Raw genomic sequence first — 12545 nt, 5'->3', positions numbered from 1 at the left:
GTTTGAGAGAGGCGGGGCATAGAGGACCTACAATAATGTACAGTATTTGAAAAATAATGTGTTTTTTTAACATTAAAGCATGTCAATTCATTCTGTTACACCAAATACACAAAATAATGATCTTTAAAATAGCATCATATGACCCCTTTAATCAAAACAACCCAACTGCAGTTTGATTTATATTACTTGGAATGCGCAATAAAAAAACGTGATTTCTGAAAAAAACAAATAAAATTGAGTTATTGTTTTTGCAAATGAACTCTTCATATATATAGGCTATATTCTGGTTTTAAATTCAGTTTTCTTGGAAATAAAGACTTGTGTCTTTGCGAGACTTCAGTTCATTAGCTGCAGCACAGCGCTTCACGTCTGATGTGTGACCCACTTAACAAAGTGCAGTAAACGGTAAAACAATTGCGGTACAAATTAGTGTGTTTATTAGTACGTTAATAAATTTAAAATAATTTGAATACAAATACTAGTTTACAACATCCAGCAGCACAGCTAAATAGGCTAAAAGGATATTGCTGACATTGCACACTCAAGTTCACGCCAGCTCTTACATTAATAATAAGACGGAAAGATAAAAAATTTCTAGTGTCCATGGATCAAGTCTTGCATCTGTTTGTTTGATGTTTGAAACAGGCCTCCTCTGTTGCAATAGAATTGGCTAGATGGCGCTGTCACAAAAAATAGGGTCCTAGAAATGCGGTCTTTGAACTGCAGCCTCCATTATTGCAGGAACATAGTATTGGGGTTGTTTTTGTTCAGACCAATGCGAAAATTGACCCATGTTTTTACCACTGCAAACATGCAGAGCTGTAAATGTGAACTGGTGGATCGATAAGAAGATAATTCATTATAAAAATCTAAACAGTAAAATGTATTTATGTTATTTAATTAATATAATAATTTATTGATAATTGTTTAAATTAATATAATAATTTATACTTTTGACCCATTCAAATGTGATGTGTATCATTTTATAATTTGTTTTTGTGAAAACTTGTATCTGAACTGTAAATCATGCTTTTTACAGTCATTTTACAGTTTAATATGTTAATATAGACATTGCCCTACCCCGCTCATATGGTATTAATTTTACTTGTGCAGGTCTTAAAAAGTCTTAAAAAGTCTTAAATTAAAAATCCTGCAGAAACCCTTGAAGTTATGAGTATTATAAGTTAATTTAGAGCTTCAAAAGCAAAGGATGCAAATGGATTAGATACTGCATTTTTAAAAACATAAGGATATATTATACTAGACAACATTTGAAGTGGATCAAAACCTTTCATCAAAGTTGTCCTAAAACCAAAATGTGTTTCTTTCACAATTCATGCATAACATGTAAGTTTGTTATTAGTCAATGTTGTCATTAATGAAATGTCATCCTTTGTGGCTTTTGATGGTCTCTCAGTTAAGCAAGGTATTTAACCCAGATACTTGGATATATTATACTAGTCAACTTTTGAAGTGGATCAAAACCTTTCATCAAAGTTGTCCTAAAACCAAAATGTGTTTCTTTCACAATTCATGCATAACATGTAAGTTTGTTATTAGTCAATGTTGTCATTAATGAAATGTCATCCTTTGTGGCTTTTGATGGTCTCTCAGTTAAGCAAGGTATTTAACCCAGATACTTGGAAGTTAGCCTTAGTGACACCAATTTTTAAGGGTGGTGACCAAACAAATGGTGGAAACTACAGACGGATTAGTATATTGGATATAGGATATGGATTATAGGATATGCTCAAAAAACCTACATTAAATATTTCACTTACAGATAGCTACAGACCTGTCTCTCTCCTTCCTTTCATAGCAAAAACACTCGAACGAGTTGTTTTTAACCAGGTATCATTGTTTCTTTCACAGAACAACAAACTGGATGCTAACCAGTCAGGTTTCAGGAGTGGCCATTCAACTGAGACTGCGCTACTGTCAGTCACGGAAGCCTTGCGGATTGCAAAAGCTGATTCCAAATCATCAGTTCTTATTCTGCTGGATCTATCTGCTGCTTTTGACACTGTCAATCATCAGATCCTCCTGTCTGCCCTCTCTTCACTGGGCATCACAGGGATTCCTCTTCGCTGGTTTGAATCCTATCTCACTGGTAGGTCTTTCAGGGTGGCCTGGGGAGGTATCCAAAGCACATCCACTGGTCACTGGGGTTCCTCAGGGATCAGTTCTTGGACCCTTCCTCTTCTCCATATACACTACATCACTGGGTCCCATCATACAGGCACATGGCTTCTCCTACCATTGCTATGCTGATGACACACAGCTCACATTCATTCATTTCAACCAGACATTCATTTCAACCAGATGATCCAACGGTAGCTGCACGGATCTCAGGCTGCCTGGCGGACATCTCGGCATGGATGAAAGAACATCACCTACAGCTCAACCTGGCAAAGACTGAGCTTCTTGTCTTCCCTGCCACTCCAACTCTACAGCATGATTTCACTATCCAGCTAGGTTCTTCTACAATTACCCCATCGACTTCGGTCAGAAATCTTGGTGTAACCTTTGATGACCAGCTGACCTTCAAAGACCACATTGCAAAGACTGCCCGATCTTGCAGGTTTGCATTGCACAACATCAGAAAGATCAGGCCCTTTCTAACGGAGCATGCTGCACAACTTCTTGTCCAGGCCCTTGTCATTTCTAGGCTGGACTACTGCAATGCTCTTCTGGCTGGTCTTCAATGAGCCCAAAAGAGCCCATGTTACGCCTCTCTTTATCTCCTTGCACTGGCTGCCGGTTGAGGCTCGCATCAAGTTCAAGACATATACATATATACATACATATATATATTAATATGCATATAGAACAGCCACAGGCTCAGCACCCGCCTACCTCCACTCACTACTACGCATCTACATCCCCTCCAGAAGTCTGAGATCAGCTAGTGAGCGACGCCTCGTGGTACCATCACAGAGAGGCTCAAAATCACTTTCCAGAACATGCTCATTCACCGTTCCTGGCTGGCGGAATGATCTTCCCACCCCTATCCGGAATGCTGAATCCCTGACAATTTTCAAGCGACAGCTGAAAACTCATCTCTTTAAACGCTACTTGACTTCATCTTAAAAAAAATAAATAATTATTTCTCTTTATTTATTCCTTCCCTTTTCTAGCTTGTACTTATTTGAACAATGCCTAAAACTTGGTATTTCAAGCACTTCCTGTGTCTGTTTGCATCTTTAAGAAGAATCGCTTTATGTATTCCCCAACTGTAAGTCGCTTTGGATAAAAGCGTCTGCAAAATGACTAAATGTAAATGTAAACACAAGATGGGTAACTGGAAGAGAATTGGAGAAGGGACGCAGGCGGTTTCCAAATCAAAGAAATAAACAAAAAGAAAAACCAAGCTACCTAGTGACCCAACCACCAACCTAACTGCCAAAAGAAAACCATGAAAACGAAAAGAGTCTTTGCATCCGTGACGCGCTACCTGCCCTAGTTAGTGTTAACTATCAAAAGGCAAAATATACAGTGGGTGGAGCTCGCCCCTAAACTAGTGTGTCTAATACAATATAGGGAAATGTCTACCTGTGCACGATGTATGTCGCGCGACCTTCTTACCTGTCCCTTTCTCCAACCTCGGGTGTGATGAGCGCACAATAACGAGAGGTTAACGAATGGAAATATGAACAATAGTCAAGTGAGATATGTACAATGTTAAACACACCGGCTCACTATAACACAACTACAGAATGACACACAGAACGAAGTTTTGAAGCATCTAGCTTCGCGAGTGGTGTCTTCTCTCCACTTTTATGCCACGGGGGCACCAATCAGATTGAAGGTCTGGTCAGTGACTTCACAGGATCACGGGAACCAGGCGAGCGGCGTGGGCTAATAGGACGTGACTATGAAAGTGAAAGTAAAAACAAGAGAGACTCGGGAAAGAAATAAAGAGACATTAATACAACGCAAGGATGTAACATTGGAAAACAAGACAAAAATACAGAGGAAGAAAATGACATTTACAGTAGTTTTCCCGTCTGTGAGCAGTGTTATTTTAATATCACTGAGAGTTTGTGTTAATATTTTGAATTGGATTTTATTTTTAAGTTTTGTTTTCACTTTAACTTTATCTAAAGTTTTAGTCGTTTTGGTTTTGGTTATTTTACTACATCAAGTTAAACTAAATGAAAATAAGAAATGTATAAACTCATGTTAATGTTGCAAAACTCAGTTATGAAACAAACTCACTTTCAGCTGTAGTTCTAGCTTACAGAGTTTCGAGTAAGAACTAGTCTAATCTATCAGCGCTTATTTGATGTTCTTTTCTCTATCTGAACTCAAATCTCACGCCGCTGCTGATTTTACTCAAGTAAAAGTAATTCAAAGATTTACTTGAGTACAATAAAGTACTAAATTTTTAATGTTCTTAAGTGTTAAAGGCAAAACAAACAAAAAAGTAAAAAGTATGACATTATGCTTTGGAATGTAGTCAAGTTTTCCAAAGAAAAACACTCTGATAAACTACAGATGCTTTTTAAATTTACTTGAGTAAAGTAAAAATACTTCACTGCTGTCTGCCTCTGCTGACAGCTATAGAGCAGATATGGACAGGCTTCCTATAACGCTTTGCTGTTTATAATGGTTGGGACCCCAAGGGGCTGATGGAGATCATGCTGGGAAAGCTGGAAGATTTGGGGAATCTTGCTCTAATGTCTGTAATGACATTATAATAACATCTGGAGGCCTGTTTTGTGTCTCACACTCGCTTTACTCTGGTTTATCTGTATGTATCGGTCTGTATTTGATGGAAAGAGGATGTTGTGTTGCCATCAGACCTAAGAAGAATGATAATACTGTGATGGTCTTCTAAAACATCCCGCTCCTACATCTGCTGAATAATCACATAGAAGTTATGATTTGTTTTAAGTCGAGAAACTACATGCAAAACCAGTGTTTTATTCCTCTCATTATTCTGAAGGCTTCTATTTTATTCACACTGATTTATACGACATTTTACTCCTAAAAACACAGTGAAAATGTGTTTGTTTTCTGTCTGTTGACAGTATTTTCTGATTTATGGAGTGATAAAAAGAGAAATCCAAAATCCCCTCTGGAAAACTCTTTATGATTCTTTATGACTCACTGGTTAAAAACAAGAATTTTTAACCAGTGTTCATGTTTCTGTTCTGGAAATGTATGCAAATCAGTGCATGTTTAATTATATGATGCCACATTTACATATTTAAACATTACATTTCAGAAAACTTGTAATACCAAAAATGTCTGTAATTCTTAATGTAATCAATAAGTTGGGGAACTTTGGTAATACTGATGAGTTACTGCTTTACTTTATTCACCTGTGCTGTCTTGCCTTAAATCATACTAATATAAAATATCTGTATATCTACTGTTAAAAAAGATATTTTTTATGAAATCATTTGATATTTTTGGACAGTCAGAGCCGCTGTCAATCATTCTGCATGTTTGGGTTTGTAAACGTTTGAACAGAATGGTCATCAGTGTAAATTGTTATTACTTTATCTTGTGTTTAAATATGTAAATATTTCATGTAGCTTCTGAAGGGCAGCACTGAAGAACAAAGCTATTTAATCTTCTGTTTGTATAATTCTGCAAGGGCTTTGTTCATGTAAACTCAAGCGCTCAGCTGTATTCTGCTTCCTCTCATCAGTTTTGCTTCATTCATCTGTTGCAGTGACACCAGGCCTTCATCTGGATCTGATGGTGCTCTCAGACGCGACGCCTGGCTGAGAGGCTCAAAATCACTTTCCAGAACATTCTCGTTCACTGTTCCTGGCTGGTGGAATGATCTTCCCACCCCTATCCGGAATGCTGAATCCCTGACAATTTTCAAGCGACAGCTGAAAACTCATCTCTTTAAACGCTACTTGTCTTCACCTTAAAAAAAAAATAAAAAAAAAATCTTTCTCTTTATTCCTTCCCTTTTCTAGCTTGTACTTATTTGAACAATGCCTAAAACTTGGTATTTCAAGCACTTCCTGTGTCTGTTTGCCTCTTTAAGAAGAATCGCTTTATGTATTCCCCAATTGTAAGTCGCTTTGGATAAAAGCGTCGGCAAAATGACTAAATGTAAATGTAAATGTATATTGCCTACAGTTTCCAAACTGGCTCAGCAATGGGTAGCAAAACAGCTGATTACTTACTTGAATGATACCCCCTTTGCATTCAAAGCCATTTGGATTTCACTCTAATCATTCAACTGAAACAGCTTACTGTTATCTTCTTGAGAACATGAAATCTAAACTTGATGGTGGAGTCATAGGAGCAGGGGTTTTGGATTTAAAGAAGGCTTTCGACACCGTGAACCATGAGGTACTCCTTTCAAAGCTCACACTTTTAACTTTTGTGGTGAAGCTATTAAATGTATTAATTAATACTTCTCAAAGAGGAGACAAAGTGTGCATCTTGGTAATAGTTAATCAACATATTTAAACTGTAATATTGGAGTTCCTCAAGGATCAATTTTGGACCCTATCCTGTTTAGTTTATATACACTGTAAAAAAGCCAACTTTCAAAAAGTCCTCCCAATAAACATAAAACAGTCAATTGAACTATGATATTTTCATTGGAAGTGTTCATGCATTATACTAAGTTGATTCAACAAATTTGTTCCTTGAATGTTAAAAACATGCAATATTTTGTTGATCTAACTAAGAAGTTTTAGTTTTCTTTGAAGCTCACGATTCTTGTTTGAACCTTGAACGCTTTGAGACTTCAGCTACTTATGCTACGATGCGGGTTTCAAAAAGCTGATGCTGATGAGAAGCAACCGGTTAATTAATTAATCCATCTTTTCTGCACAATAACTAGTACGTATTATTCATTTTTATAATCGACTGTATGTTATTTGTCATATATAATGTATATTGTGCTCTTCCCAAACTGATCGCGTTCTCTAATTTAGCAGTATTACTCATTCGATGCTGATGTGAAGGAGTGGTGTCGTGCCTGATCAATCCAGCTTTACTTTAAAATCACTGGTATGTAGTAAACATTTTTTATAATCGACTGTATTTTATTTGTCATATATAATAAACATTTTGCTCTTCTCAAACTGACGGCCTAATCTCATTTCGCAGCGTGTTTCTGATTTCACACACTTTTGAGTGCTTTTTGATGCTGACGTGAAGGAGTGGTGTGGTGCCTGATCAGTCCAGCTTTTCATTAAAATCACTGGTATGTAGTAATCTTTTTTTTACACACACACACATATATATATATAAATCAACTGTATTTTATTAGTCATGTATGTTACTACAGTTGTCAGTTGTTACTGATGTCGCGCACAGGAAAATGCATTAAATGAAATCGTTTTAATAATGGAGAAATCACGAAATGAGTATTAAAAGAGACGTTTGCTCATATGTATAGACAAAAATGTACTGACCATGTAGATATCTTCCTGCAATTGCTTTGAAAGTACATGAACATTGTGCACGTCTTTTCAAGTTTTGAGAGAAGTTTGCCAGTGGTACAACTGAGAAAAGGGATTTTATTTTAATAATCTTTTGATTAAAAAATTGCGTGATGTTCATAAAATGTAGTATTGTGTAACTGATTTTGTGCTTTTTTGAGTGCCTCGCATATTACTTAAAGTGTTGAGATATGGTTGTCTATGGGGAAAAAGCGAGACATGCGTTAAAATAAGGTAAAAATCGCATTAATATCTTAGTGTATTTTGCTCATACCTGTAATGTCTGTTTTGGGTTTGTTTCAAGTTCTTGTTTTCATGTGTTTTATTTTGTAATTTGATTTATGATGTTAGTGTCATGCTTCCCTTGCCCACATGTATTTCTGCCCTGTGTATGTGTCAAGTTCTGATTGGTTGTCATAGTCATGTGTCTTGTTCCTCATTTGGTTATTGTTCTGTTTGCTCATTGGTTGATTCTTGTAATGTGACCCATAGTGTTTGATACAAATAGCCCTCATGTTCCCATTGTTCTTTGTCGTGTATTAATGTATGTACCTGCTGTCGGTGAGTCTAGTCTGTTCGTGCTACATCAAGTCTGTTCAAGTCAAGTCGGTTCAAGTCAAGTCAAGTCAAGTCTTTGTTTGGATTATGTTTGGATCACTTTGTAAATAAACTGCACATGGGTTCTTCAACTTGCCGTTCAGTGGACTGCTCATTACAATACCTCTTGACAAAACGGCCAATAAACTGTATTCTGACATTGTTCTAGACTATATTACATACAGTTAGCTAGCTGAAATATCCATAAAAATGGGAGAAACTGATGAAAAATGTTGTTTTTGAAGTGGAAGTAGTCCATTGAAGAAGGAAAAATATTGAACCGGAAGAAATGCAATTCAAATATTGTACATTTTCAAATTCTGACACAGAGGTCCTGGTAAAGCATTACAGACTTCATCATGGACAAGGTCATAAAGGAACAAATTGACCTTGCACATATTCAGATTGTGTCTGCTCATTCAGGACACAGGGTGCTTTAAAATCCCATTTGTCACACTGCGCTAACATTTAAATTTGAGCTGTGTGAGTCTGAAAATGTTTGCCTCACAGACTGTTCAAGAGGCTACTGACTCTGGTTGTGAAAGTGTGGATATTGAAACTCTTGAGCATAAACGGGCTTCTGTATTTTTGAAAATGCAAATAGTCTTGCATATATCCAAGAGTGCCATCCATAACATAGTCGAGGAAATTCATCATATACTGCACTTTTCCAAGTCTCTTGCTGTTGAAAGCATCAAAAATATTTTGGCCAAACAAAAAATTGATGTAGATACTTCTATCCTCCAGTGCTATTTTTTAGACCAATCCTCTTCTCCTGACTACTTCAGGAAAAGGTAGTTTATCCACAGACCACAGAAGGAATTTATATTTCAAAGAACACTTCTCCGTAATTGAGCCAACAGATTATCTCTATGACAGGACACACAAAAATCACACAAACACTTTGTTTATGTGTCTTTATATCATGTTCTGGAATGCTTACTAGGTCATAAAGATCTTTTGGCTAAGATCAGATATGTTCAGTGGAGAGTCTACTCCTCGACATTTTGAGTCTTTTCAAGATGGTTCTTACTTTAAAGAGAACAGACTTCTATCTTTGGGACTGTATGTGGATGAATTTGAAGTGTGCAATCCCTTGGGCAGTTCGAGAAAAATCCATGTTTGCTCATTGGTTGATTCTTGTAATGTGACCCATAGTGTTTGATACAAATAGCCCTCATGTTCCCATTGTTCTTTGTCGTGTATTAATGTATGTACCTGCTGTCGGTGAGTCTAGTCTGTTCATGCTACGTCAAGTCTGTTCAAGTCAAGTCTTTGTTTGGATTATGTTTGGATCACTTTGTAAATAAACTGCACATGGGTTCTTCAACTTGCCGTTCAGTGGACTGCTCATTACAATACCTCTTGACAAAACGGCCAATAAACTGTATTCTGACATTGTTCTAGACTATATTACATACAGTTAGCTAGCTGAAATATCCATAAAAATGGGAGAAACTGATGAAAAATGTTGTTTTTGAAGTGGAAGTAGTCCATTGAAGAAGGAAAAATATTGAACCGGAAGAAATGCAATTCAAATATTGTACATTTTCAAAAAGAACACAATTCTTTTGTCCAGGAAGTGCAGACAAATGGAAGTTTGCAAAATGTCAGTGGTGTGAAATGGGGATATGTGCTAAATCTTTCTTTCATCCTGTAACTGGTTTCCCTCCTGATGAATTACATGATTTTTTGGAAAGCATTGTACCTGTAGAATTGTCTTTGTGCCTGAAAGATTTAATTTCGAATGGAAACATTTCATTTGATGAGCTCAATCACTGCATTAAGTCCTTCCCGTACAAAGATTCAGACAGGTTTAACAAGCCAAAGGTATTAAGCAAGTCAAGTTTCACCAAGGGTTCACTAAGTGGTAATGCACACGAGAACTGGATGCTTTTACGTTTTCCTGAAAATGAACCATCTTGGGAGATTCTAATGGACCGGAAGGTCATTACTGAGATAGTTCTATCTTCAAAATTTTCAGGAGTCTCTTTGTTACATGGAGAGCAAAATCAAAGTCCACCAAATCTTATTGACTAAAACTTTTCTGAACTTTACTCTGTCCAAAACATAATTTCATTAACCATTACCCTCATTTGATTCGTTGTTTTGGACCATTGGTGTCACGGGCTACGTGGGCCAATTGGAACAGAGTGGTTTCACATGTGCTTCTTACACATGTTCTGGTACCGGTCCTACTGGCGGCAGTCAAGGTTGTTTCTGATTTTAAATATTTAGGAGTAATTTTTAGATTCCCAACTGTCAATAACAAAAGCATGCCAAAAAGGTAGCCAATATTATTCAATTTAACTTTAGGCATATATAACCATTCATAACCGTACTTAACAATAGAGGCAGCAAAACTTTTCATGCACTCTAAGATCTTTACTTCTATTTCTCATATTGTTTTAATAGTTGGTCACAAGCAAGCACAGCAATTTTACAATCAACTGAATCACTTTACAAACAGATGCTTAAAATATTTGATCAGAGGACTAATAGTTATCAATATTGCAACATAATTTATTGAGTTTTGATAATATTAAACGTTTGGTTGATGCTTGCTTGATTTTTAAGATTCTAAATTGTTGTGCACCAATTTTTTCATCTGGTTGCCCAGTATTACTGGGTCAGTGGTTCACCATCATCCTAAATGAATGGACATTACCCACCTCTAGAGATTTCAGGTACTTCCAATCAATGTCCCTGAAGGAACGCTTCATGAAGGCTTGTGTTGCCGTGCTGCTAAGATGTTGGTGTTCTGAGGACACATCCTTCAGTTCCAGAGGGAAGGAGTTCTTCAGCTTCTCCATTCCACTTTGGTAAACCTGAAGGCCCTCCTTCACTGCAGCCTCATTCTCAATCGTTGCCATTGCTATTACAGCGTTCTCCAGACATGGCACAGCCCCACTTGAGATGGTGTCCACATATGTTTTAGCCAGATGACCCAGAACTTCAGAGAAAGAAAGAAATTAAACACAGTGATTAAAAATTTATTTATAAGCAGATGGTTTTCTGTATGCACATGCAAACTCTTCAAATTTTCTTTCGAATCACCTCTTCCAGTGACTGTGTGTCCATCTTTCAGCCTCTTCACACAGCTGTCATGAAAGACAAACTGGCAGAAATGATCTGTGACCTTCAAGAACTCAGAGGAAATGTCAGCAGAATTCAAGCTCTCCAGGCAAGACATATTTTCTGGGGCGGTTGGAAAGGGGAAAGTGAAGCACTTCCTGGAAGGGAAGAATTTTTGGATGCATTCCCTGGGAAAGTTGTACTCCATCACAATTCTCGTAGTGCCTAGAAAAGATGAGCACATTCTCTAGCTGCTCTCAATTCTAGAAAAGAGCATGTCTGTTGTAGGAATGTAGCTGGTTGAGCTACTGGACATAAAATGCTTAGAAAATAGAAAGCTTGAATAACAAAACAATTCAGCACAGTTACAAGAACTAGTTGTGATAGTGATTATAAGAACTATGCAGTATTTTTAAATTACCATGTTTCAGCTTCAGAGCAAACTCTAGATACTCATCCTCTGTTGCATCTTTGCCATCGGTCTTTAGCTCCAGTGTGAAGTCCCTCACAGCCCAGATGAAACTAGGGAAGAACTTCACAAACTCGCTTGAATCATCGGCATCCTCATCTGATGATTTGACCTTGATGCACTCTGATAGTTCAGTGACATATCTGACAGTTTGTTCAGGCATGAGCACAAAGCAACAACAACTCATGATGCATAACAAAACATATATTATTCAATGAGGTACAGTAATAAGCAAACTCACAACACCAGGGCTAAATGCTTTTCAGTATGACTAATGATCAGCAATGTTCCCTCTAAGCTGCGCGTGTGTGCGGCCGCGTACCTCTTACGTAAAAAAAAAAATGCCACGCACAGGACAGATGCAAAAATGAGTTGGGGAAAGGTTAAATTCTAGTAAATGTGAAATAATAGCAATGTTCGGGCAAACAGCTATGGAGTTGGTGTTGCTATAGAGTTAGAACCGGTGAATACGGTTCACAGGTTTCGTAGAAAGAGAACGATGTGTGCCAAATGAGTCGCTGTAGAAATCGAATACTTTAATAGTTGCGGATGAAACAGCTCAACACGAGAGGCAACGCAAACGCAATGACGTGAAATAAAACGTCATGTTTTAAAGAAGAGTGGCTTGGTTAAGTGGTGGAAATAGCAGATGATGGGCACAGAATGGCAACAAATCTCCAAAACATTTACAGTTTCACACATGTGTGGAGTTACTTCCAATGTCTTTACAACTGAAGATGGTGTATGAATGTCTTGTTTCTTTTCGTATAGTCCGGTGATATTTAATAAAGAGTTAGTTTGAACCATAGACTGTAAAAAAAGATGGACGACGCGTCTCCTATTCCTTCCACTGTAGAAAAGTGAAGCCAAAGCATCTCAGTATGGCCGCTGCCATCTTGAGTAAATGATGTCATTTGGAGCCATAGTCTGCGCAGTAGAGATTCGTTTGGAGCCAGAGTCTGCACAGTAGTGTCGTGAGG

The 12545-nt window shown here is 37.4% G+C and overlaps 1 protein-coding gene across 1 annotated transcript in view; it reads right to left on the bottom strand.

Annotated features, from left to right (window-relative positions):
* The window catches only part of LOC107732764 (guanylate-binding protein 1-like), a 29265-nt gene that overhangs the window by 8909 nt on the left and 7811 nt on the right, over positions 1-12545 (bottom strand). Inside the window, exons 4-6 of the mRNA XM_016544187.1 lie at positions 11518-11761; positions 11079-11321; positions 10694-10974 (exon numbers count right to left, since the gene is read on the bottom strand). Coding sequence (XP_016399673.1) covers positions 10694-10974; positions 11079-11321; positions 11518-11761 — 768 coding nt within the window. The remainder of the gene's footprint in view (positions 1-10693; positions 10975-11078; positions 11322-11517; positions 11762-12545) is intronic.

This window comes from Sinocyclocheilus rhinocerous, unplaced genomic scaffold (assembly GCF_001515625.1).
Source record: "Sinocyclocheilus rhinocerous isolate Xijiao unplaced genomic scaffold, SAMN03320098_v1.1 scaffold1481, whole genome shotgun sequence".
Lineage (NCBI taxonomy): Eukaryota > Metazoa > Chordata > Actinopteri > Cypriniformes > Cyprinidae > Sinocyclocheilus > Sinocyclocheilus rhinocerous.
Note: the sequence above shows the minus strand (reverse complement) of the source record. Positions and strands in the feature narration are given on the sequence as shown.